This window comes from Vanacampus margaritifer, chromosome 16, assembly GCF_051991255.1.
Source record: "Vanacampus margaritifer isolate UIUO_Vmar chromosome 16, RoL_Vmar_1.0, whole genome shotgun sequence".
Classification (NCBI taxonomy): Eukaryota; Metazoa; Chordata; class Actinopteri; order Syngnathiformes; family Syngnathidae; genus Vanacampus; species Vanacampus margaritifer.
Window position 1 is genome coordinate 10,856,714 of NC_135447.1, and position 21,867 is coordinate 10,878,580.

At 41.8% G+C, this 21,867-nt stretch overlaps 1 protein-coding gene and 1 long non-coding RNA gene across 6 annotated transcripts in view; one reads left to right on the forward strand and one right to left on the reverse strand.

The window, feature by feature from the left end:
- Nucleotides 1–4,603: 4,603 nt before the first annotated feature.
- The window catches only part of gabra1 (gamma-aminobutyric acid type A receptor subunit alpha1), a 40,046-nt gene continuing 22,782 nt past the window's right edge, over nt 4,604–21,867 (forward strand). The window contains exons 1-7 of one of the 4 annotated variants that reach the window (XM_077547260.1): nt 4,604–4,811; nt 6,067–6,171; nt 11,908–12,005; nt 13,486–13,553; nt 15,964–16,184; nt 17,274–17,356; nt 20,741–20,884. In XM_077547260.1, the coding sequence (XP_077403386.1) occupies nt 6,092–6,171; nt 11,908–12,005; nt 13,486–13,553; nt 15,964–16,184; nt 17,274–17,356; nt 20,741–20,884 (694 nt within the window). In that variant the 5' untranslated portion in view covers nt 4,604–4,811; nt 6,067–6,091. Of the gene's footprint in view, nt 4,812–5,147; nt 5,359–6,066; nt 6,172–11,907; nt 12,006–13,485; nt 13,554–15,963; nt 16,185–17,273; nt 17,357–20,740; nt 20,885–21,867 lie in introns of those variants that run through there. The other 3 variants (XM_077547262.1, XM_077547261.1, XM_077547264.1) reach the window with 3 other exon arrangements.
- The window catches only part of LOC144036552 (uncharacterized), a 39,278-nt gene continuing 23,227 nt past the window's right edge, over nt 5,817–21,867 (reverse strand). Inside the window, exon 4 of one of the 2 annotated variants that reach the window (XR_013288664.1) lies at nt 5,817–6,164. This is a non-coding gene — a long non-coding RNA (uncharacterized LOC144036552). Of the gene's footprint in view, nt 6,165–21,766; nt 21,840–21,867 lie in introns of those variants that run through there. The other variant, XR_013288665.1, reaches the window with a different exon arrangement.

Sequence of the window (21,867 nt, forward strand, 5' to 3'; positions counted from 1 at the left end):
CTCATATGGAAAACAAAAGGAAGGATGGATGGAAATGTTTCCGACAGCAAAACAAAGCAAGATTGTGTGTGTTACTTGGTCAAGCCAAAGCATGCGAGCGACTCTCACGTACGACACTTGACAGGAAGCACTGAGCACACTTCTCCGCTTACCACTTACATGGCTGCAGGCCGTTTTTTTTCCTCTCTCCATCCCTCTTCCCACTTCATATAAATGACACAAGCCTGGCTGCGGAATGTCAATTGAGTGTGTAAGATTGTGTGACAGCAAACACATTATCAGCCGGCTGTGATGGATGCGTGGCTGCCCCTCATCCCCCTTGCACTTATTCCTGCAAAAAAATGAGCAATCAAAAAGCCTGTCCACCGCCAGGGATTATTTGCTCATAACGTGCACATCTCTCGCGCAAATTTTAGCCATCAATCTCCCTCTCTTTAGTTGCTCACTTCTTCATCACCTGTCCTAAAGCGGAGGTGGGACTGGCTCCTTCCTTTACGACGCCTCACAGAAGATTGACATTAAGGGAGGCTTGCCAATATTTACGTTTCATACACAGCTCACAAGAGAATCTAACAAGTGTGATGCGGATGTTAACCACTACGCCAGCGTGCCGCCTTGCAAAGGGTGTGCCAAAAAATCCATTCTCATAAGAATTGCGATTCTCATTTAGTACGATTCAGAATCGATTTTAAATGTCCCAAAATCGATTTTATTTAAACTATTTAATACTGTCTTCCCTTTGTTTGTGTGTGCCTTTATTGGGAGCGCTGTTCATGTTGTACCCGAGTTGGCCACATAGGGGCAGTGTGGTTTCACGTGGTCTGATACACTGTTAAGTTGTAGCCACATTAGAAAGTAGAAGGAAAAAGTCACGATCAAGTTATTCCAGTAAAAGGTGTTTTTTTGCAGTGTGGAGCCGTTCTTTTGAGTGATAAAAGTGCTGCGAGTAGAGTAATTAGCATTAGCGAGTCAGACTGGAGTAGATCATTATGATTCCTTGAATATCTATAAATTGAAGCAAAAATCATTGTCAATCAAATCATTTTGAATCAAAAATCGTCCCTAATCGAAAATCTATTCTGAATCGAATCGCACACCCAAAAATCGGAATCGTATCGAATTGTGAGACATTCAAAGATTCCCACCCCTACTTGCAAACACGTTGGGAAGCGTGCGCACTGAGATGTGAGCAATTTGGATCCATGTTGCTGCACCTGCTTGATAGCGACTTGAACAATTTCAGGCTCTGTTAAACAATACGTGGCAAATGATTTGTCTTGACACTTTACAAAATTGCATTTCAATGGCGACATGCTGCGCGGTGGACTCAAGGTTCGAACATCTGCCTCACAGTTGATCGGAGCTCCTAAGCTGACATGGTAGGGGGTAAAATATTTTTGCGTTCTCTCGCTTTGCATGCCCTCGCAAAAAAAAAAAATGCATTCCCTTGCAAAGATTGCGTTCCCTCGCAAAAACATTTTCGTTCCCTCATAATTAATGTGAGATACTGCAATTTTTTTGTGAGTGGATGCTTTTTTATTTATTTATTTATTTTTGCGCGTTAATGTACTTGCGGGTGAGTTTGGACATTGTAGCCTCGAAGGTGCGGGTACGAGGCGGCAGCACCATAGCATAAATATCTACGGCAGAACCTTTCCAAAATAAAATTCATTTAAGCTTTCCCACTGCTGTAGACGCTCCTTCCTCATCGCTTTTGGTCACGCCGAAGTTGACCCGGAAGTACATCAACTCGTTTGAAAAATAAAATAAAATTGCGTCCCCTTGCAAAAAAACTAAAACACTTTTGTGTTATCTCGCAATCTTTGCGAGGGAACGAAAAGTTTTTTTGCGATAGAACGCAAATAATTTTTTTATCCCCTACCATATCACTTTAGGGGCTCCGTAGGTCCCAAATTCCAATGTTGGCTCTGGCGCATGTATTGAGTTTGCATCTTCGCCCTGTGCTTCCTTTAAACAGAACGCATGTTAGATTCATCGAACCCGCCAAATTGTTCACAGGCATGAATATGCGTGTTATTTGTCTACAGTATACGGACTCCGCCTCTCACTCATTGTCAAGTTCATTCACGACACGAATGAGGACATGTAGAAAATGGATGAATAAACACGCCTCATAATCATTCCAGCGCCCTTTTTGGAGCTCTCACTCTCGATCCAGAGGCCACGGCGAAAGTGTTCCACCCAAACAGCCAGGTAGGTTTGACCAACATAGGACACTTTCTTTTCTCTGTCTTCTAGTTTTGAACGAGCCCGATGACGTCTGCATAGCATCAATTGACATGAGCAGAAATAAAGTTTGGTTTTCATCTAAGGCTGGATTTAAACCCACGACTCCACAACAGTAAGGCAGATGAGTGAGCATTTGGTTTTACAAAAAAAGAAACTCACAAAATATTTTTGTTCTATGAGCAATTCAAAACATGGATTGGAGGTGTGGTGGGGGCAGTGACCTCAGGGATAAAAAAATAAATAAAAAATAAATAGAATAAAGTGTAATTGTACATCCACCACAATAGGTGGCAGTGGTGCTCTGATTGTCAGTGAGTGTGCAGGAAGTATTAGCTCTTGTGCAGACAATTTTATTGACAAACACTATAGAGTTGGGGGGAGGTTGCTAAATATTTTCTTCTTTTGGGGACGAGTAACAAGAAACCATTGCGACACATCTTTAGTGTGTGTTCAATAGCTGGAGTTACCATACAAGTCCAAGTGCCACATTTCCAATGTAAAACCTGACTTCTAACGACATGCGTATTTGAAGGGACAAATATCAGATTACACAAAGTGAACCAATACGCACGTGCAGACCCAAATTGTAATCACACAAGGGGGTGGCAACAATAGCAAATGAATGACAAAAATAGTCAACGATAAATAGAGTTTAGTTTGCCTGACTATTAGCTTAGCATTAGCACACCATTGATTTAAAGCAGAAGTCAAGTCAAAAATGTGATTTACATTAATAGGTTCTACACCACCACTGATTATTATTGCATTTGGGAATATGAATTAAGATGCAAAATCCACCCACTTTTTTTTTTTTTTTAAATCCAACTCCGGGGGCAACCATTTTACCACTTGACTGAAAAGGACATCACAGCTGCTCAGGGCTGACGTAACGACTAATCACGTCTTCAAACGCCATGTGACCAAAGTCAGAAACCAGGTAACAACCCATCGCGGCTCACCTGTTTTCTGACTTAGGTCACGTGACATTTGCAAGCTGAGCCGTGATTGGTCATTACCTGACCGGCCGCCCCCTAAGATGGATAAAAGTGGGTGTTTTTTTGCTGATGACTTATATTCCATATTTCACAAACGCATTATTAATCAGAAAGTTATGTTTACATTAATGGAGCTGCATAGAACATATCGTAAACAAAAATGTTTGGGTTGACTTAACGAGGGTAAAACTTCACATTTCTCCACTGTTGGCATCAGCAATTATTTTGTCATAATTGCAAATGGCCTAATTTGGCCCAATTAACCATTTTTTCCCCTGGCATGTAACTTGTTAGTTGCTGGTGGCATTTGGATAGTATTGTGTTGTTATTTTATATATTGTCGCTGTCCTGTGAAAAACATTTGTCAATTTTTTGGGGGTGGGATGTCTGCATTAGGTTTCATCCCACAAATGAGCAAAATGTAAAAATATGACAAAAATGGACATGCGCAACGATGACAGCAACGATATAATAGGCTACAGTAACCTATATTAGAAAACAAAATGAGAGCTGTTGCCTCATCATTATTGTCAGATAAACCACATGTATTTTCACACGTGACCTTGTTTTATCCCCTATTGTTAAAACAAATTCAGATTTGAAAACAACATGAAGTTATTTGGTCTCCTCGCTGTTGCATACTAACGCGCGCAGACGCGCACACGCCCCGGCAACACACGGGCACGTGTTGTACACGCTGCGCGCCACGTGCACGCGCTCTCAAGCGAATCACGTCACATGCAGATCAGATAGAGAAAGGGAGGGTGGGGTTAAAGATAATGGAGTGAAGATTTGGCGTTTTATAATAATAATAATTATTACTAGTAGCCTGTTATTATTATTATTATTATTAGTATTCCTATGAATGGCGGCGGAGTGGGTTGGTTGGTGGTCACACTACTTTAGCCACTCGTGGAAAGAGGGATTGTGTGTGCGTGTGTGTGTGTGCGCGCGTGTGTCTGCATGTGGAAGAAGAGCGCGCGATGCAGCGCAGCTGATGCATGCACGACGTCCCCTGCTGGGATGCAAATAAACGGAAGGCGACGCATGAGTCACTGAAGCCGGGACGCTTCCTTGTGAATAACCGTACAACCCCCCCCCCCCCCCCCCATTGCAAAAAAAACCAAAAAACAATCATATTATTAACGATCATGTGATTTGCTTTTATGCTCATGTGGCGCGCATTAAGGGAGGAGCGTGATGATGCATGGTGGTGGTGGTGGGGGTGAAAATGTCCTCTGATTTGTAGTTGAAGTTGACGACTCGAAAAATTTTCGGATGGATGGTTGGTGGACGACCACCCCCACCCCCTCCTCCTCCCCCCCAATCCTCGCTCGCTCGCTCGCTCCCTCCCTTGCAGATGCACGCATGCAGCTCGAGCGGCGCGCTCAGTGTGGAGTGGCGCGACTGACTGCAGCGGCACACTCGCTCCAGACACTCTCGCTCGCATTTGCACGCTCATCATCATCTTTATTATTCTTATTGTTATTGTTGGGACGGCGGGATTTGGATTGCGGGAAGCAAGAGAACGTCGGGAGGATCTGCAGGTCACGTCGGCGCAAGCTGGTGAGCCGCCGTCGCTTTCCACACTTTGACTGGATGGATGTTGACCGTCGCCGTGCATTTTTAGACGCGCGTGCGTGCATGTCAGCGAGGGGTGGGGGGGGGGTCTTATGCAGTCAAGAAAAGAATCAAGGGGATTCATTTGCGTTATATTTGGCTCCGATGGCGAAGAGATGAGAGCAGAGGAAGTTCAATGATGCTGGTGCATACAGTCGAAAATGGGCGGACTCGCCTAATCTGATACGCACATGCAGTCATCCTCTGGATTTTTTTTTTTTGTATATCCCTTTATTTTTGTGATGAGAGTTGAAAGGGAGGGGTGGAGGGAGAGGAAGGGAGAAGAGAGAGAGAGAGAGAGAGAGAGACCTGCATGCATACATATCGTCTCCAGCAGCCTCCAGCTACAATTCGTCAGATGTGAGATCACACAGGATTTACTTTCTAAACACCCCCACCCCCAGTTGCTTTTTTAAAAAACATTATTATTACCAGTCTGGCTTGGAGAAGATATTCAAAGTTTGAGTAACGTCGATTCGGAGCCCATCTGCTAGTAAGTGTCTCATTTTGGATGCTGAAAGATGCGAGTTGAGGGCGTCGAAATCGATTTGAGGCGAGGCTGGAGAGATTTGGGCATCACCACAGCCAGCCAGCGCCCGGAAGAGCGCGCGCGCGCGCGTGGCTTCATTACGCGCAAACCGGAGCAGTCTTGCAGTGATGCCACTTGCATGCTAAATCTTACATGCGTGTCACATACCAGACCGGAGGGCTCATTTTTCTGCATGCGGTCACTTCAAAAGTGTGCTCGCTTTTTTGGGGCTGGGATTTGATTTTTTTTTTTTTAAATATATAATCTGCATCAGACTGTAAATCCTTGTCAGCCAAAGGATTTACTTCATTTTTTATTTTTGTGGTGTCCACTGGATGTGATTTGTAAATCATGAGAACACATCCACTAAATGTAATTTAATCCCCCCCACCCCCCAAAAAAACGTAATCTATGACTCAGGAGGAAGCAAATGCTCTTATTTTATTTGGAGTGGGGGGTGGGGGTGGGGGGGGGGGGGTGATATTGCGGTACGGTGCTGGTGGTTCACATTGCAGGTTTAGGAAAAGGCAGGCAGTGCACAGGTGCTACCACCTCCACCGAGCTTTGCTGAATACTCTTTGATTGTCTCTTACATTGTCATCAATCGTGTGTGCGTGTTAATAATTGCTAACCACTCTGTGTGTGTGTGTGTGTGTCTGCTCTGACCTCCAGCAGAGAAAGGTCCTCAAATTCAACAATGTGTGAACGGGGCAGCGTGGCCCCGCTGTGCCTGGGGGCTTGCTTGCTCATAGCCCACATCGTCCTGGGTGCTAAAAGGTAAACAATTATTTTATTTAAAACAACAAAATAGACACATGAATGTCTGTATTGCATTGGTTGTTGTGTGAATTTCATTTTGAGTGTGACGTTGAGTTTTCTTGATGGGTTGGGGCGGATCTGCTGCGCTTGTAACGTTGGGGCAGTCCCACAAGACACCTCCATGTTTAATGAAGATAACTACACATGTTGCATATTGCCGAATGTCACAGCTGACTTGGACTGTGGTCATATTTGGATGAGAAACGAGATATAGACGTGAAGTGACATCATCATATTTGGATCACTGAGCGTAATTCTGCCAACAGTGAATCAATATAGCAAGTTGTAATTCTTCAGCTGCTTCAACTGCAGGGGACGTTCGCCTTGTTGATTGATAAATCAGGGCTGGCCTTGAACTATTCACCAAAAGTGTTTGATGTGTTGCATTCATGTGGAGATGATGCCAAACAATTTCCACAAACGTGTGCAACGAAATGCAAAAAATGCGTGACGTTGTTAAGGATTTGCCACGCATTGACGTCACCAGATTGTTTCGACATTAGAGGACATCTAATATCAAGACATCCAGGGCCCTTACACCGCAGCATCGTTATCGACTGGCGGCATCATCCAACCGGCTTTTTTGATATCTCATACAGAATTCCCGAAAAGAAAATGTAATTAATGAGAGGAATGGAGATGAGATGGTAGAGTAGCACAGAGAAAGAAAGGAAGGAGGCAGCGAGACTGTTGCTGTCTGGATGACCTGTAGATGGGGATGGTGCACAATCTTTTATGAAGACGAGGGCCCCCCTGGCTGCTAAATGTCTTGTCTGTCTTCCCTCAGCGTCTTTTTCACCTGCTTTCTTTTGATTTATTTTGGTCACATGCAACACCGAGTTCGCCACGTCCACGCATGAGCTGGATTGCAAACGCTTGTAAATCTACATGAGGTAGTGAGATGACGGGCTAAGTCATTTTGAGAAGAGTCTTGTGGTTTACGTACCGGCAGCTAAGGGTTAAAATTCATAAAAACACATCCCGGTTCCGCCAATATCTATCGGTTTTAACTTTGCCAAATGTAGTCAATCTTTTCCTACAAGTGCAATGTTTGTGGAATTTGTGTGCGCAAGCAAGAAGGTGTGACTGTGGATTCAACATCATGTGGACGAAACAAACAAAATGTCTTTCTACAATGACGACATGAAAGCCATTCGATTGGATTGCGTCGGAATCACCATCATTTGCTCATTTCATCAAAACATTGTCAAGATGGCCGCCTTTTGTTGTGACTGACTGGAGAGTCAGTTGCAGCAGCAGTCAATGGTCATACTTCAAAATATGTAAAAATATATTTAAAAAAAAAAATTAATAAAGGAGAGCAATGATGATGACATGTCAAATCGGTAAAATTACCGAATGAACAATACTGAGTTCTCCAGAAAAAAAAAAAAATGCCGTTATCAGGTTTACAATTGCTTTTTAAAGACACTTAAGTGTGAAGATCTTATTTTGTTTGACTGAAAAGGTGGAGATACAACCTTCTCATTGGACAGTTAAAATTAAATAACGCTCCTTTTAGAAACAGTTGTTACATACTTTTTAACCTCTGAAGCCATTTTTACAATTTGCGAGGGAAAAATTGAAATGCGTGTCGTGTCACATTAAAGCTATTTTCCACATCTGCTAAGTGAGTATGCAATGCTGTTTTTTTTTTCCCCCACTTCAACATCCTAACCCGGAACCCTAACCCAACACACATAACCATAAGCTTATCAACAATCGCGAGTGCCCAAAAAGTTTAGTGCAAAGAAAATACCTGGACTGACCCGCGAGAGGCAACAAGACTGTCTGAAAACAACGTAGAAGAACAAATACAAGAAGAAAAAACGAGGCTGATATCTGCTAACTGCATTGGGGTTGCAGACTTTTCTCAAAAAGTTTTAAGATTTATGACCATTTTCCAACACAATCACTCAAAACACACAGACACACCAACACCACCAAAAAAACAAATACAAAACCTCAGGATAATATTTTAGAGACAGCCACCTTTTGGTGACTTTGACTGGAAGGCGGAAATGGGCTTACAATCGACCCGATTATTGGCTTTATGCAATTTTTTGTTCTCTAATAGTAAAGAATGTAAAAGAACATTTAACTGAAGAGAATGATATGAATATTTCATTCTTATAAGCAAAACTGAGTTATAAACGTCTAGTTGAATTTGTCCATATTATTGTATTGAGCATCCCATGCAAAATGTCTTCATGGTAATAGAAAGGAAAAGCCCCAGTAGAAGCATTTAGGCTGACAGTGTTATGGGATCATGCTGGCACCATTTCAGGAATAGTAAATAGAGACCAAAGGGTTGAGGTTTAATGTAGCCATTACCTAATTAGGGCTGCTACTGTAAAATCTGGCGAATAACACAGATCCCAAATCGGGGTTGGGGGTTATAAACAAAAAATTGAAAAAGTGAAACAAATTTCACTTTGTTTATAAGCACAGTAAAGAACTAAAAATAGCTCAAATGAACTAAAAGCGTGTAAGAACAAGATTTGGGAGAATCGGATTTTCGAAATACTTTGAAAGACGAAAAAGACGGAAAAGAGCATCATTATGAACCTGAATTTATAAGCGTTTACACTTTATTGCTACTATGTTTAGAATCTTTATTTATTCACTCCAATAAAAAAGGGGGACATATTATATATAAGTATAGAGAAAAAATTAAGGTGGGTATTGGGGTGGGGTGGGGCGTATTATACACGGGTGCGTGTTATCCACGGGGCTTCTCGGTAATATCTCACTTATGATCACGAGATTGGATATCAGAAGATAACTTTTTTTTTTTTTTATGGTAGAAGAGGATGATTCCAAATTGGTGGATGCCGAGCAGTTCTTGAAGCCTTTTAAACAAATCGGTGTGTATTTATATTTTGGAAAGCAAAATATCCTGCAGCCGGCACTCAATCAGCCTCAATCTCGCGGCTTTGACGGTGAGCCATGTGTCGCCTCGGTCCCCGCTCACCTTTTCCTGACCCCCCCTCCCGCTCTCCCGTGCCCCCTTCCCGCCTCATCTCCATCTGCACTCCTGCCTTCATTTATATTCTGTTCTCCTCCAAAGCTTTTTTTTTTTTTTCTTACACGCTCCTCCGCTCGCCACTTTCCCGCCCACTGCCACCGCCGCCGCCGCCATGCTTGCCCACTTGCCTTCTGTTGCATTGGGTCCGCCGCTAACTCATCTCCAATGACCTCTCGCTCTCCTTGGAGCTGTTGGGCGAGAAGAGCTTGTTTCCAAACATTTGTTGTTTATTTAGCGGGTAGCGAGGTTTTGCCATTGGCGTAAAAAAAAAAAAAAAAAAAAAAAAAGAATCGTGAGCTTCTGATTGCTTGGCTGCGTTGCTAGAGACACGCACACACTCCTGGTTATCAGCACACAAACATGCCAGCACTGCACACATACTGTATGCATTGATTCAGTTGTTGTATATATGCAAATGCATGCGTGCAAACATTCCAGGTGCTTCCGGACCAGTAAATATCTGAAATATTCATCCGCAATTGTCAGCTTGAAGCATTTTGTTTCATGTTCAAGCATCCGGCGGGGCCGCAGTGGCCTGAAAGACCATATTAAGGTATTAATAATGGATTGCAATTTCTTCATGGTTGTGCCTACGTGAGCATTCCGCTTTATAAAAAAAAACGTCTCCATTAAACCACACAGGGATTAATATGGAATAATTTAGTGGGGTACACTCCAAAGCAAGCAGTATGCTATAGATTTGATGTTGTAACATGGCAGAAAAACATGATCTGGTTTTTGTTTTTTCATGTGTTTTGATCGTTACGTCACAAATGAAGGGAATGAAAAAATGCATACAAAAATGCATACAATTAAGAAAATGAAAGTCCTGATAAATGGCTTGAATATGATTTATGACCTGGGGTGGTCTTTGGAATATTATCCTTCTGAAAAACATAATGTGAAGTACATAACTTCATCATATGCAAACACCTTTAATATAAGCTGTGAATCTGAAACTCAAGTTTTTGCAACTTGATTTTGAGACTTTTGTGCGTGCTCAAGGTCAACTCCTCCAAACAAAATATGTATATTTTTGTGCTATTACATCATCTTCATTTAAGAGTGTGTTGACAAAGTAATTACATATCTTGACTTAAGACCTTTGGATGTATGACTTGATATGGTGGTGTTGGGAAAGGGTACGTTAACCTTAAACAATTCTTCACAATAATATGTTATAACTTATATGTGAGCTCACTAGTCTAAACATGACATTCTGATTTGTGGAATATGAGTTATGCAGCAAAATCCAGCCATTTTTAAAAATCTGTCTCACGGGCTGCCTTCTGATATTGATCAAAACTGCTGGATTTTACTCCTATTCAACTAACGCAATATTAACCACAATACAGAATATTTAAGGCTTAGGTACGCAAATCCAACTTCGGCAGTTTGACAGCCTTGGGCCGACGGCATGCGCCAGTGTATAAATTACTGTTGTAAAGTCGGATCGAGTTGAAATACATCGGGGGGTGGAGTTCTCAGAAAATTCTACATGTTGAATCAGCATCGGGGCATTTGGTCACTGTGTTTGGCTCTTAGCTAGCAAATCAGCTCACGGGGCAAGGAGAGGAAGTGCCAAATGCGTTTGGGGTTGACGTCGGTCACATTTGGCCGACGTCTGACTGGCGTATCTAGGCCTTTAGACTAGTGGGTCTGCATTGAACCCACTATTGTCAATATTTTTGGGGGTGTGGGGGGTTGACTTCTCCTTTAATAGTCAACTAGGATTGAGAGAAGTACACTTTCCTTTCTTTTCTTTGGTCCTTCCTCGGGTCTCCTGACGGCCTCACGACTCTGGCTGGAAGTGTTCGGTTTAGGTGAACGGTATGGGATTTTTTAATAGGTTTTAGGTGAACTAATGAATACACACACACACTCGCACGCACGCACATACACATACAAAAAAATAAATGAAAAAAAGAAAAGAGAGCAATGATGATGACATGTCAAATCGGTAAAATTACCGAATGAACAATACTCAGCGCTCCAGAAAAAAAAAAAAAAGGATTGAGAGAAGTAAAAACATTTTGATCATTGTTATCACATGACAGTGTGGATTAGTTTCTAGTGAAATTTCAAATTTTCAACACTAATACAAAACCATGTTTTTTTTTGGTCCATCACTTTAACCTATGAGGACAGAATAAACAATTAAGTGACTAAGAGATCATTTCAAGCCCGACAAACATAACTAGATTATCATACTGTTTGAACTACAAATAAAACATCTTAGGCACACATTGTGCTTGTTAGCAGACTTTGACTTGACGTAGGTAACTCCCAACAGGCCTGCATTGCTTGTGACCTTGTATTTTGACCTTTAGAGGAAAGCCATGAAATAGACCGGAATCCAATGAACCTATTTGGCAAATGTGCTTTGGAAATATAAACTCAGCAACAAATGGAAAATGGGACGGTTACATTCTCGCTCGTGTTTCACTATTGTTGAGATTTGCGAACAGCGCGTCACCGTCTATTGTGCATTTCCTCAATCTGCAACCAAGGACGTCCTCCTCATTGTTGTCAAACATGAGTCATGCTCAGAGCCTTTTATTCCCCTCTACTATTCTTTTGCCTTTTTTTGTGCGTGTGTGTTTGTTTCCATGGCACTTGCGCTCTTTCTGTCCGTGACTTGACACGCTCTTTCCCGCTTTTGGCAGCTCTGGGCAGGACAGTGAGCACAACACAACAGTGTTCACCAAGATCCTAGACAGCCTTCTGGACGGCTATGACAACCGCCTCAGGCCAGGACTAGGAGGTCAGTCGCCAAAACAATGAACCGCACACAATGTTGGCTTCTTGTGACGGATATGAAAATAACACAAAGCTAACAGTGACATCGGGACTGCAAGTTTTGGAATTGGTATCGTCATAATACATTTGATTTTCATGAGTGCTAATAACAGGTTAGCAAGATAAACTATTGACTTTGGACAGGATTTTGTGTCCATTCATTCTTCGCCATCGCATTCTTGACAAAAGGTACGAAAGATTGAAACTGCCAATGTGGAGTAAAGAGTTTTATCTGGGCTATGGGGTTCGAACGTACTGCAAAGTCCTTTGAATGTATTGATAAAGTCATTTGAACGTATTTGTAAAGTCTTTCAAATGTAGGTCAAATAATAAAAACATGGCATTTTTACCCATATTGTCACAGGGTATCTGCCCATCTTGCCACGGGGTGGCATTATAAGAAAAAAATGTCATGTTTTTAGCGTTTACGTCTAGCCTATGTTTTACCAACACGCTTGAATGACTTTAGCAAAACATTCAAACGGTTTTGCAGTACAGTAGATTCCGACGACATCGCCCAGTCGAAATTGGCAGTTCCACACTTTCGTACGAAGGTACTTTACCGTGTTGCAAGATGAAATGTGATGTGACTTTTTCTTGGGATTGTCTACAGCACCAAACCAGTCTTTAGAAAAACTAAGAGTACAATTGATGTCTTCCATCCTGTTAGTGTTCCAGATGAAATCAGGTGATGTGATTTCTGGGAGCGACTCCAGAAGATGCTAGCAAATTTTGGCGCCCATATCCAATTTTGAAAAAGTTAAACATTAGCTTTCATCTCACATTCATTTATTGTAAAAAAAAAAATAAAGAACAAACATAAAATAAAATAAAAAATATCAATAAATGAATGCACATTTCATGACATATTGATATGTGATGTTGGTTTAAGTGACGCCGTATTGATATGTTGTCCCACACTTAACAGCTCCGCTATTTACTTGCAATCCAAAAAAGCCATTTTATCGTCCACTTTATTGGCCAGAAGCAAAAGAGAAGTATAACGTGTGAAGTGTTGCGTGAAGGACGCCGAGGTTTGTGTTGCTGCTATACAGAAGCCATCCAAATAGCACAGGGGGACAAATGAAGCCTATGAACATCACACCTTTCAAAAATGACTTTGTAATCAAAAAGGATGGGTGAGGGGAGGAAAAAAAATTCCCAAAGCAAGGCCCATCAAATGTTATGTGAGCAGCGTGGCTTATTTGCTGGCACGGTGCAAATTTATGAGGAGATTGAACTGCGCACGTAATGGAGCTGACACTGAAGCCAATACTAGCAGAAATGCTTATCGGCATCCATAATGGGCCCTTTTTATGGGGCTGTTTGTGTGTGTTGAATGGATCCGGGGCCCAAGCCAGGTGGGTCTTGTATTAACAGGTAGTCAGGGGGGCTAATGAATGCCACTGATAGTCACTCACCCTGCCAATTTCCTGCTTCAACAGAGCGTGTAACTGAAGTCAAGACTGACATTTTCGTGACTAGTATCGGGCCAGTTTCGGACCATGACATGGTGAGTCGCATTTTTTTCCCTCCTCTGTGTAAATGTCACCAGTTTTCCTGTCTCCACTCCATCCACATCCTCTTCATTGCCATTTGTGGACCCGGGAGCGCTCTGTTAGCCTTAAGCGAGACATCGTCTTCATTCCATGAATCATTTCACTAACTCGTGCCATATTAATAAAAGTGTCTCGTGTGATATGTATTCGCTTGCCGACAGTAACTAATCCTACTGGGCATAAATGCCACCCCCACCCCCCTTTGGATGTGATGATAGTGGCCGCTAATGTTCACTGTTTCATTTGTTAGCATGCAGGAGTCAAAACGTTTCAATCGTTTAAATGATTTTACACCAAACTAAAGAGATCAGCTTAACAGGATCTCTGGAGAATTTAGTGGGGAAAATCAGAGAAAACCCAAACCACCGCATTCCAACGGAAGTGGAGGATTTACAAGCAATGTGAGAATGCCAAACAAGGCATGTGCAAATCCCACACAGACAACAGACTACTAGATACAAAAAGCAAAAAGTACAAACAAACACAGAAGGCTCCTTGTGCTACAAATACTAGATTTTGTCACGAAAACACCTTCTTTTGTCATAACAATAAGAGTTGTTTTTTTTGCATATTACATATACCGTACTGTAATGTCCACACACCTGGGTAAAAGTCAAAATTTAGCCATAAAAACAAATACGAACATATATTGGTCGCTTTACTTGATTAGCCGCGGGTGGGATATTAGCAAAGGACGATGTATTTTTAAAAACTTTGAATGACCTTAAACAACATTAAATAAGGAAGTGTTGAACTACCAATGTGAAGAAAACCATTTTGACACGTTCCTCATATTACTAGTCGTTTGAATGCACTGCAGCGGTTAGAATATACTGACAAAGTCATGCCAACGTAGTGGTAAAATGCTAAACACATGACATTTTTCCCATAATATCACGCACGGGATATTAAGTATTAGTAGTAGTAATAACTGCTGCAACTTGAAATCTGGAAGTCAAACTTGAGCTGCAATATGAGCGAGCAAATGGTGATTAAGGCAACACTTCAAAATAAACACAAACACTAGTTTTCATTGGACTTTGATTAGCCTTCATGCGCTTCTGCTTACAAGCAATTAACCTCATCCAAATGTGCGCTATGAGCATGTGCAAGTGTGTGAAAACATTTGACAACATCCTTGTTAATTGCACTGGCTGACATGCAGGCCAGAAGGAACATCTAAGGGACATTTCCTTTCTGACGTTTTCCTTCCTCCATTACCTTGGATCTTTGTCTCAATTCTTGGTAATTATCTCACTGAGGCTGAGTGGCTGGAAGAGGAGGGGGTGGAGGCTGGGGGTGGAGGGAGGGCATGCTGCCCTATAATTTTAACAGGCTCACTTTACTGTGCTGAGTAGCTTTGTGAAACCATTAAAATCTGCTCCAGCTTGCTTCCAAAATCTGGCCGGGCACTTCCTTTTGGTGTCGATTCTAATTTGGATTGCTTGCAAAATTGGCTCTCCCGTGATCATTTTCCAAACTAACAATGTACCTGATGAGCACAAGCTGAATGATGGCTAATTTGTCATGCGCTGCATTCAACTGGACACATCCCGCTTACTAAGGAAAGCATGAATGACGCCACCCCAAGCAGGAAGTCATTCTCGTATAAAGCCTACAAGGCCGAGCACCTCCATGTGCTGCATTCTGGCCAAAAGCCGTTAACATGAAGAGACAGCTACCAGCAGGGAAAGTAGGCCGAGGCCGCCGTATGAAATTCAGAGTCAAACTGAGAGCTTGTCAAAGGGTAAAGATGTTGTTAGAAGTCCATCTTTGTCTTCCCTGTGTTCGTTGTTGTTCGGGTACAGAGAATGTTGATTTTCTGAATACAGACTGGAGATCGGTGAACAGGTCCTTCGAAGGATTTATTTTACAGAATATTCCGGACACAAGCGAGTTTACAGACAAAGGCTGCATCCCTCTCGCAAGTGTGTAGTTACAGCGGACTCACAGCATTCTTATACTATCTTGAAAAGCAGTATTCCAAAACCCCCAAACCCCCAGGAAACAGCCCCCAGCCATGAGTTCAATACACATGACGACAGCTGGAAGTAGATAAGACTTTTACAGCATATCATCCAATACACATTGACTTCAACCACAGACACTGGCCCATTGATGTGGAAACAGACGAGCCTTCCCCCCCTCCAGACCTCATTCAATACACTCACCAAGCTCTACTGAGGAAATTAAAACAGTTATGACTAAACTAAAACAGTTATAACTAAATCAAAACAGTTAACTAAATCTGGGCAAAAGACCCTCAACAAAGTCAAAAAAAAAAAGTTTGTTCTCTCTTCTACTCCATGAAAGTCAAACTATACGGTGTCATTGTCAACCCTGTCGCCCTTCATCCCATTGCAGGAGTACACCATTGATGTATTCTTCAGACAGAGCTGGAAGGATGAACGGTTAAAGTTTAAGGGTCCCATGGCCGTGCTGCGTCTCAACAACCTGATGGCCAGCAAGATCTGGACGCCCGACACCTTCTTTCATAACGGCAAAAAGTCTGTGGCCCACAACATGACCATGCCCAACAAATTGCTGCGCATTACAGAGGAAGGCACGCTGCTCTACACCATGAGGTATGCCAGCCATTTATCATCAAACATCAAACACTCTGTGTCTTTCATTTACCAAACCAAATGAGGCCTAATGGGACTTATCGGATTTGCCGGTGTCATCTATGACTGACGAAATAAGTACATCTGGATTTGGTCACTTTGTAAGGCCTTAATAATATAGCATGACCGCAATTTAAACAATACCTGTTATTTCATCATCTCAATCTGCATTTTTATGAATAAAATTTTCAAAGAATTAGGGTTCTTTCACTCACATTCTGTCAACCTTAAGTTTTTTTTTTAATGAACACATGTTAAATAGAAAGAACATAATCTTGTCAATTTTGGTTTTGTGTTAGATTTAAAAGAAATAATGAATTTGATGGGAGGCCGGTGTTCATGTGGTCCGCACTCAATATGTTGAACGTTGGTAACATGCAGACACAATCGTCATGGTAGTGAGGGAACATGTCAGCAAATGCTTGGATTTGTGCTCTTACAAGGATTAAAACATTAAGCATAGCATGGAGTTACACAAGGGAGAACAATGTACTGACTAATGGCAGTTTTGTCAGATAAAAAAACACGCAGTAGTTAGTAGAAAATTGACACTTAATACTCCACTTAATACTGACTTAACCATTTTTCATCATATAGTAATATTTCAAGAGGGAGCAAAAAAGCTAATGCACAAAAAACATTTTTTCTCTGTGGTGAAAGTTTTCACAGTCCATGGCATGAGTAGCTGAAATCAACCATGTTGAATACAGCACGTACATGTGTAGTTTTGGATCGCAAGACATTGATTTAGCATGTTTAGCGGCGGGGGGAGGAGGAAGCCGTGTCGCTGTCACAGATGAGCGAGATGAGGGGACGGATGGAAGATTAGTGTGTCACGGTTGGCCTGACATGCTGTTTTTCTGCAAGCTGTCGCAAAAAGAAAAGCTCAGGGGGGAAAAAAAAAAGAAGCTTTCCGCGACTCCGAGGGGGAGATGGACTTTGACAGCGTTTACCTCCCGTAGACTGCAAATAAACAAAAAGTGGCGCACATGTTCCTGTTTGCAAAGTGTTTCTTTTAATCATCTTCTAATGTCTGTGTGATGGCTTCAGGCTGACTGTGAGAGCTGAATGTCCCATGCACCTTGAAGACTTCCCCATGGACGCTCATGCCTGCCCACTCAAGTTTGGCAGCTGTAAGTGCTCTCTGGAGGATACACAACATCTACATACATACGGGCCTGTTTTTGGACAATTGAGACAATTCTCTACAAAAAATAATAAATAATATAAAACATTTTATTTTTGGTAGCTAATACGCAAATTGAGTAGCGAATTGGCCAATGAAATAAAATGCAGAATCAAAATTTTCCCAATCGAGTCCGAGCATATTGTCGTCAGAAAGGAATGTTTGGATGAAAAAATATTTTTTAAAAAAGGAAGAAAAAAAAGAAAGGAATGTTTGGATGGCCCTTACGTCTCCATACGTGGAGTGCACATGCCTGAAAGCTACGTATTGCGCTTCATTCGAAAGTGCTTTTAGAAATATTTGGATGGCTAATGTCGTGCTAGCAACAAAACGAAAGGGAATTTGCAAACTTGGACGCTGGACCTGAGAGACAAACTAGCTTAGCGCTAGTTAGGATGAGGCTAGCAGCAATGGAGATTGATTTAAAATGGGACCAAAGAAAAAAAAGCATCCTTTGTTCTGCCATTGGCCAGGGTACGGAGCAGAATTTGGTTAAAATAAGTTACTTTGAACTAATAAGCGTACACTTTCCGTGTGTTGATGCGCCGTCGTGGGCTCTAGTTGTTAGTGGGTTTGATTGAAACAGCTGTACCAAATCTTCTGCAAAAAAATATTGCTGAAATATAAGCATGGGGCACCAGAAACAAACAAAAAACAACATATTTGTGGAAATCTATTTAGAAAAAAAATAAATAAATAAAAACGGAATATCCTGCACTATGGGACGATTTGTTTATCTACTGTACTGACTTCCAGCGCAAATGAAGATCCACTAACTTTTCTTTGCTAATTGTTCGTACATAGCATGCTTGTGTCAAAGCTGCTGAAATAATTCCTGTTTAATGTTGTTGTCGGCATTAGGAAATAAGAACAAAACTTTGTGATGAGATGGATTGCAACATCCAAGTTCATCGTCAATCCAGATAAACGTTAAAATCCTAACAATGTATGTGTTAAATTGAACTAGTTCATCATGAAATAATGCATAATCTTAAATATGAAAATCTAAATTCAATATGTATATATAATACTATAATGATTCTAATCCAAAGTAGTGTTGAAGGGAGCCTTGGTGGAGGTTAGTGCTCATTCTAGTTTATTAATGGTGATGGAAATAATTGCTAGCAAAATATTAAATATTCCAAAGAGATTTTCGGGCATGTGTTTGGACTGCATTTGGGTAAGACAATTTTTGAGTTGGGTTTCCGCAGAAACAAAAGACGGACAAGAAAAATTATCATATTGTTGTAGGAGAGTAGTCAAATGCAGACTATGGTGCACGACTTGGGTATCCAACTGTTGTTTTACAGACACGAAACTTCGAGGACACCTGATCTCATCTCATCAACATGCTAGTTAAGCATAGGCTTGGTTAATGGCTACAAGATGGGGGAAAACTGCCCATAGCAGCTTTTGTTGGCACCAAATGCAATGCAATGGTTCTGACTCTGACCATCTTTAGTCCATTGGAATATCCACAAAAATGGAAGAGTTCAACATTTATGGTGAAGTAGCCATATTTGTATCTCTGGTGGGAATATCCCACACAGGGGGGGTCCTGCGCCGGACTTGGTACTTGGCCGGTTTTGCATAATGACGAGACACCATGAACTTTTTGAAACATTCAGCCCCCAAAGCCACTTTCACTTACAAACATGACATCTGCTAGATATTTCTGTCATGAGTAGACCCACAAAAAACACTCAAGATCCCATTCTTCAAAATATACAGGAAGTTAACCATTTAAGATTTGAAGTAGCCCTTTTAGGGTCATTTTGGCCATTTTCAGGTCAGTTGTGACCTTTTTTTAATTTTATTCAGCACCATCAATGATGTCTGTTTAATTTAGAAACAGGCAACTTAGACATTTATATCTTGAGTAGACCAACAAATAGTCTCGAATCCATACTCAAAAAACACAGCCATATGTATGGGCCATTTTTGGGTCATTATGGCCTAAATTGTCATAGACATTTTGTCTGAGTGAAAGGTTTCATACTGCCTATCAAAGGCAACCTGGAATAACAGAGGTGGGGCTGTTTGAAAGGGAGTAGCATACAGCCCATTATTTTCCCATCTTTTTGCGTTTCATAAGTCACAGCAGACACCAATTCTGACATGATGACGCATCGTCACGCAATTGTCTGATTTCAAGATGCTGTGTGGGCTGCGCGAAAGGGCACGCAGTCACGCCAATATCTGACTTCACAAGATTTTGTGCGAAAGGCAGAGGCTGATAAATATCGTCTGTTTTAAGTGGTCTCGGAAGCACCACTTTTGTGGAAAGCGCGTTTGATAAAGGCTATAAATACATGGACTCTCCTCCACAAATTTAGAACAGAAGAAGCCTTTCGGATTAAAGATAAAATCTAAGCAGAAGACGACGACGACTGCTTTCCTTCTTTTCAGCTTCTCTGGATGACCTACTTGACTGGAAATCTCCCTAAACGTCATCTAGGATAGACTCCAGCTCATGCCTTCTTGATCTTGTACTGGATAACCGGTCTCCAATATGGATAGATGGATGAATCATGAGCTCACGTTGCCCATACACTCACACCGCACCCAAGTGGAAGCATGAGCGATAAGAGACGACAACATGCTAGCAGATGTTCCCCCAGAGGACGTCTCCGCTAAGGCCCCTCCGGTCTCCTTCGACCCTGCCAGGCTATACAAGTCCCCGCCAGACGCTGGCAGGCCAGCCACGTGCGGACCCGTGTTTATCCAAGGCAGCGCTCTTTGAAAAATTTCCAGAGCGACTCACCAGCTGCTCACTGCTGACAGCGATATAGGCCTACACCTAGCTTGAAGACAGCATAACAAGTGCTAGAATGATGGAGAGACAAGAATAGCCAATGAGAGAAAGGCTGCACACTCCTGTTGCTGTTTGTTAGACAGCTGCGCGGTACGAGCAAGAGGACCCGTCCTCGGTCGACACTAGTGCAGCCTCCTCTTTAAATTGAATCCACTCACTAAATATTTCAGTGTTTAGCTCTTTGCCTTCTGCTGCAGTCTGCGGCGGCGGGACCATCCTTTCCTCAGCAGTGGTCGAGCCACACTGCAGTTTTGACAGGTTGGCAGGCAGGCCAGAGGCAAGAAAACACTGACTTGGCTCTTTTAAGGTCACGCCGTCCTGTTGGGACGGTGTGTGTTTGAGTTCCTTATAAAGTCGCAAGACGACGTGATGTGACATGACATTGAATCAAAGAAATTTGACTCATTTTGCAGGGCAAAACTTGACAAATGGATAGATTAAATATACACATACTTTTAATTACTGGCAAATTACAGAATTCAGATCTGATGGTTTTTTTTCCTCATTCCCCCTTAGATGCTTACACCCGAGCAGAAGTGGTCTATGTGTGGACCAAAGGGGCCGACCAGTCTGTGGTGGTGGCAGATGACGGTTCAAGGTTAAACCAGTATGATCTGATGGGACAGAACGTGGATTCTGGAGTGGTGCAGTCCAGCACAGGTATGTATGCCTTTAGTCAAGTCCCGCCTCTTGAGTCTTCCAGAGGGAAATATATCATTCAAAGCCCGGTGAGCACCAAACAAGTTTGTGAGCCCTGTTCACTTTAGATCATAATTCTCTATTAACTCCTTTATTTTCACTGAAGCAACCCTCTTCGCTCCTGGCTGTTTTACTGTATTTTGACAGATTTAGCAAGGCCCACAGAATATTGTGTTCTACTGCTATAAAAACATGGAACCTACCAAAAGAAAGATTAGAGTCTCTTCTTTCATAAGGAAAAAGTATATTTGTACCTGTTTCAGTTTTGCAGCAATAAGCATTAGAATATAGCTAAGTTTCATCATTATTCGCAAACCTGTTGAAAACACGGGGGGGGGGGGGTATTGTTGCAACATGGCCCTGGTTGATCTCTTATACTCTGCTGCCACCTGCTGTGCGTTTTTCATAATAACGACCATTGCTTTAAACGACCTTTTCTGGTCAGAGGCCGCATCAAAGCCTTCTGTATGCTCTAGCATAAAAAAAAAAAAAAAATCACCAAAAAACGTATAAATATGTTTTTGGGACCAATATTCAAAATAGAACGTTTTTATACGTTTTAGGCAGCAAATTAGTTAAAACGACAGTTAAAGAAAGTCACAAAGATTTAACAGTCGAGATTTTCCCATGTATGGGAAAGACGGTCCCCCGAGCTCTTTAATGTACTGCAGGTTTTGATTACACTTATTTCACATTAAGAATCATGTTTTAGAAAATGTATGACTGTTTTTCCTATTTTACTGGGCAGCTTCCGGTCCGATAAAAAAAAAAAAATGCCAGCGTGAACGTTATATGAGAAATTGTGCGCATTATGTATGAAGTGACCAATTTGTCATTGCCTTACTTTGACATGGGAACATCCGTCTTATTTATTTGTCGTCACTGGACAAACAGCATTTGATTGGTTTATTGGTCCCTGTGTAGAGAAATTCATTTTCACTAGA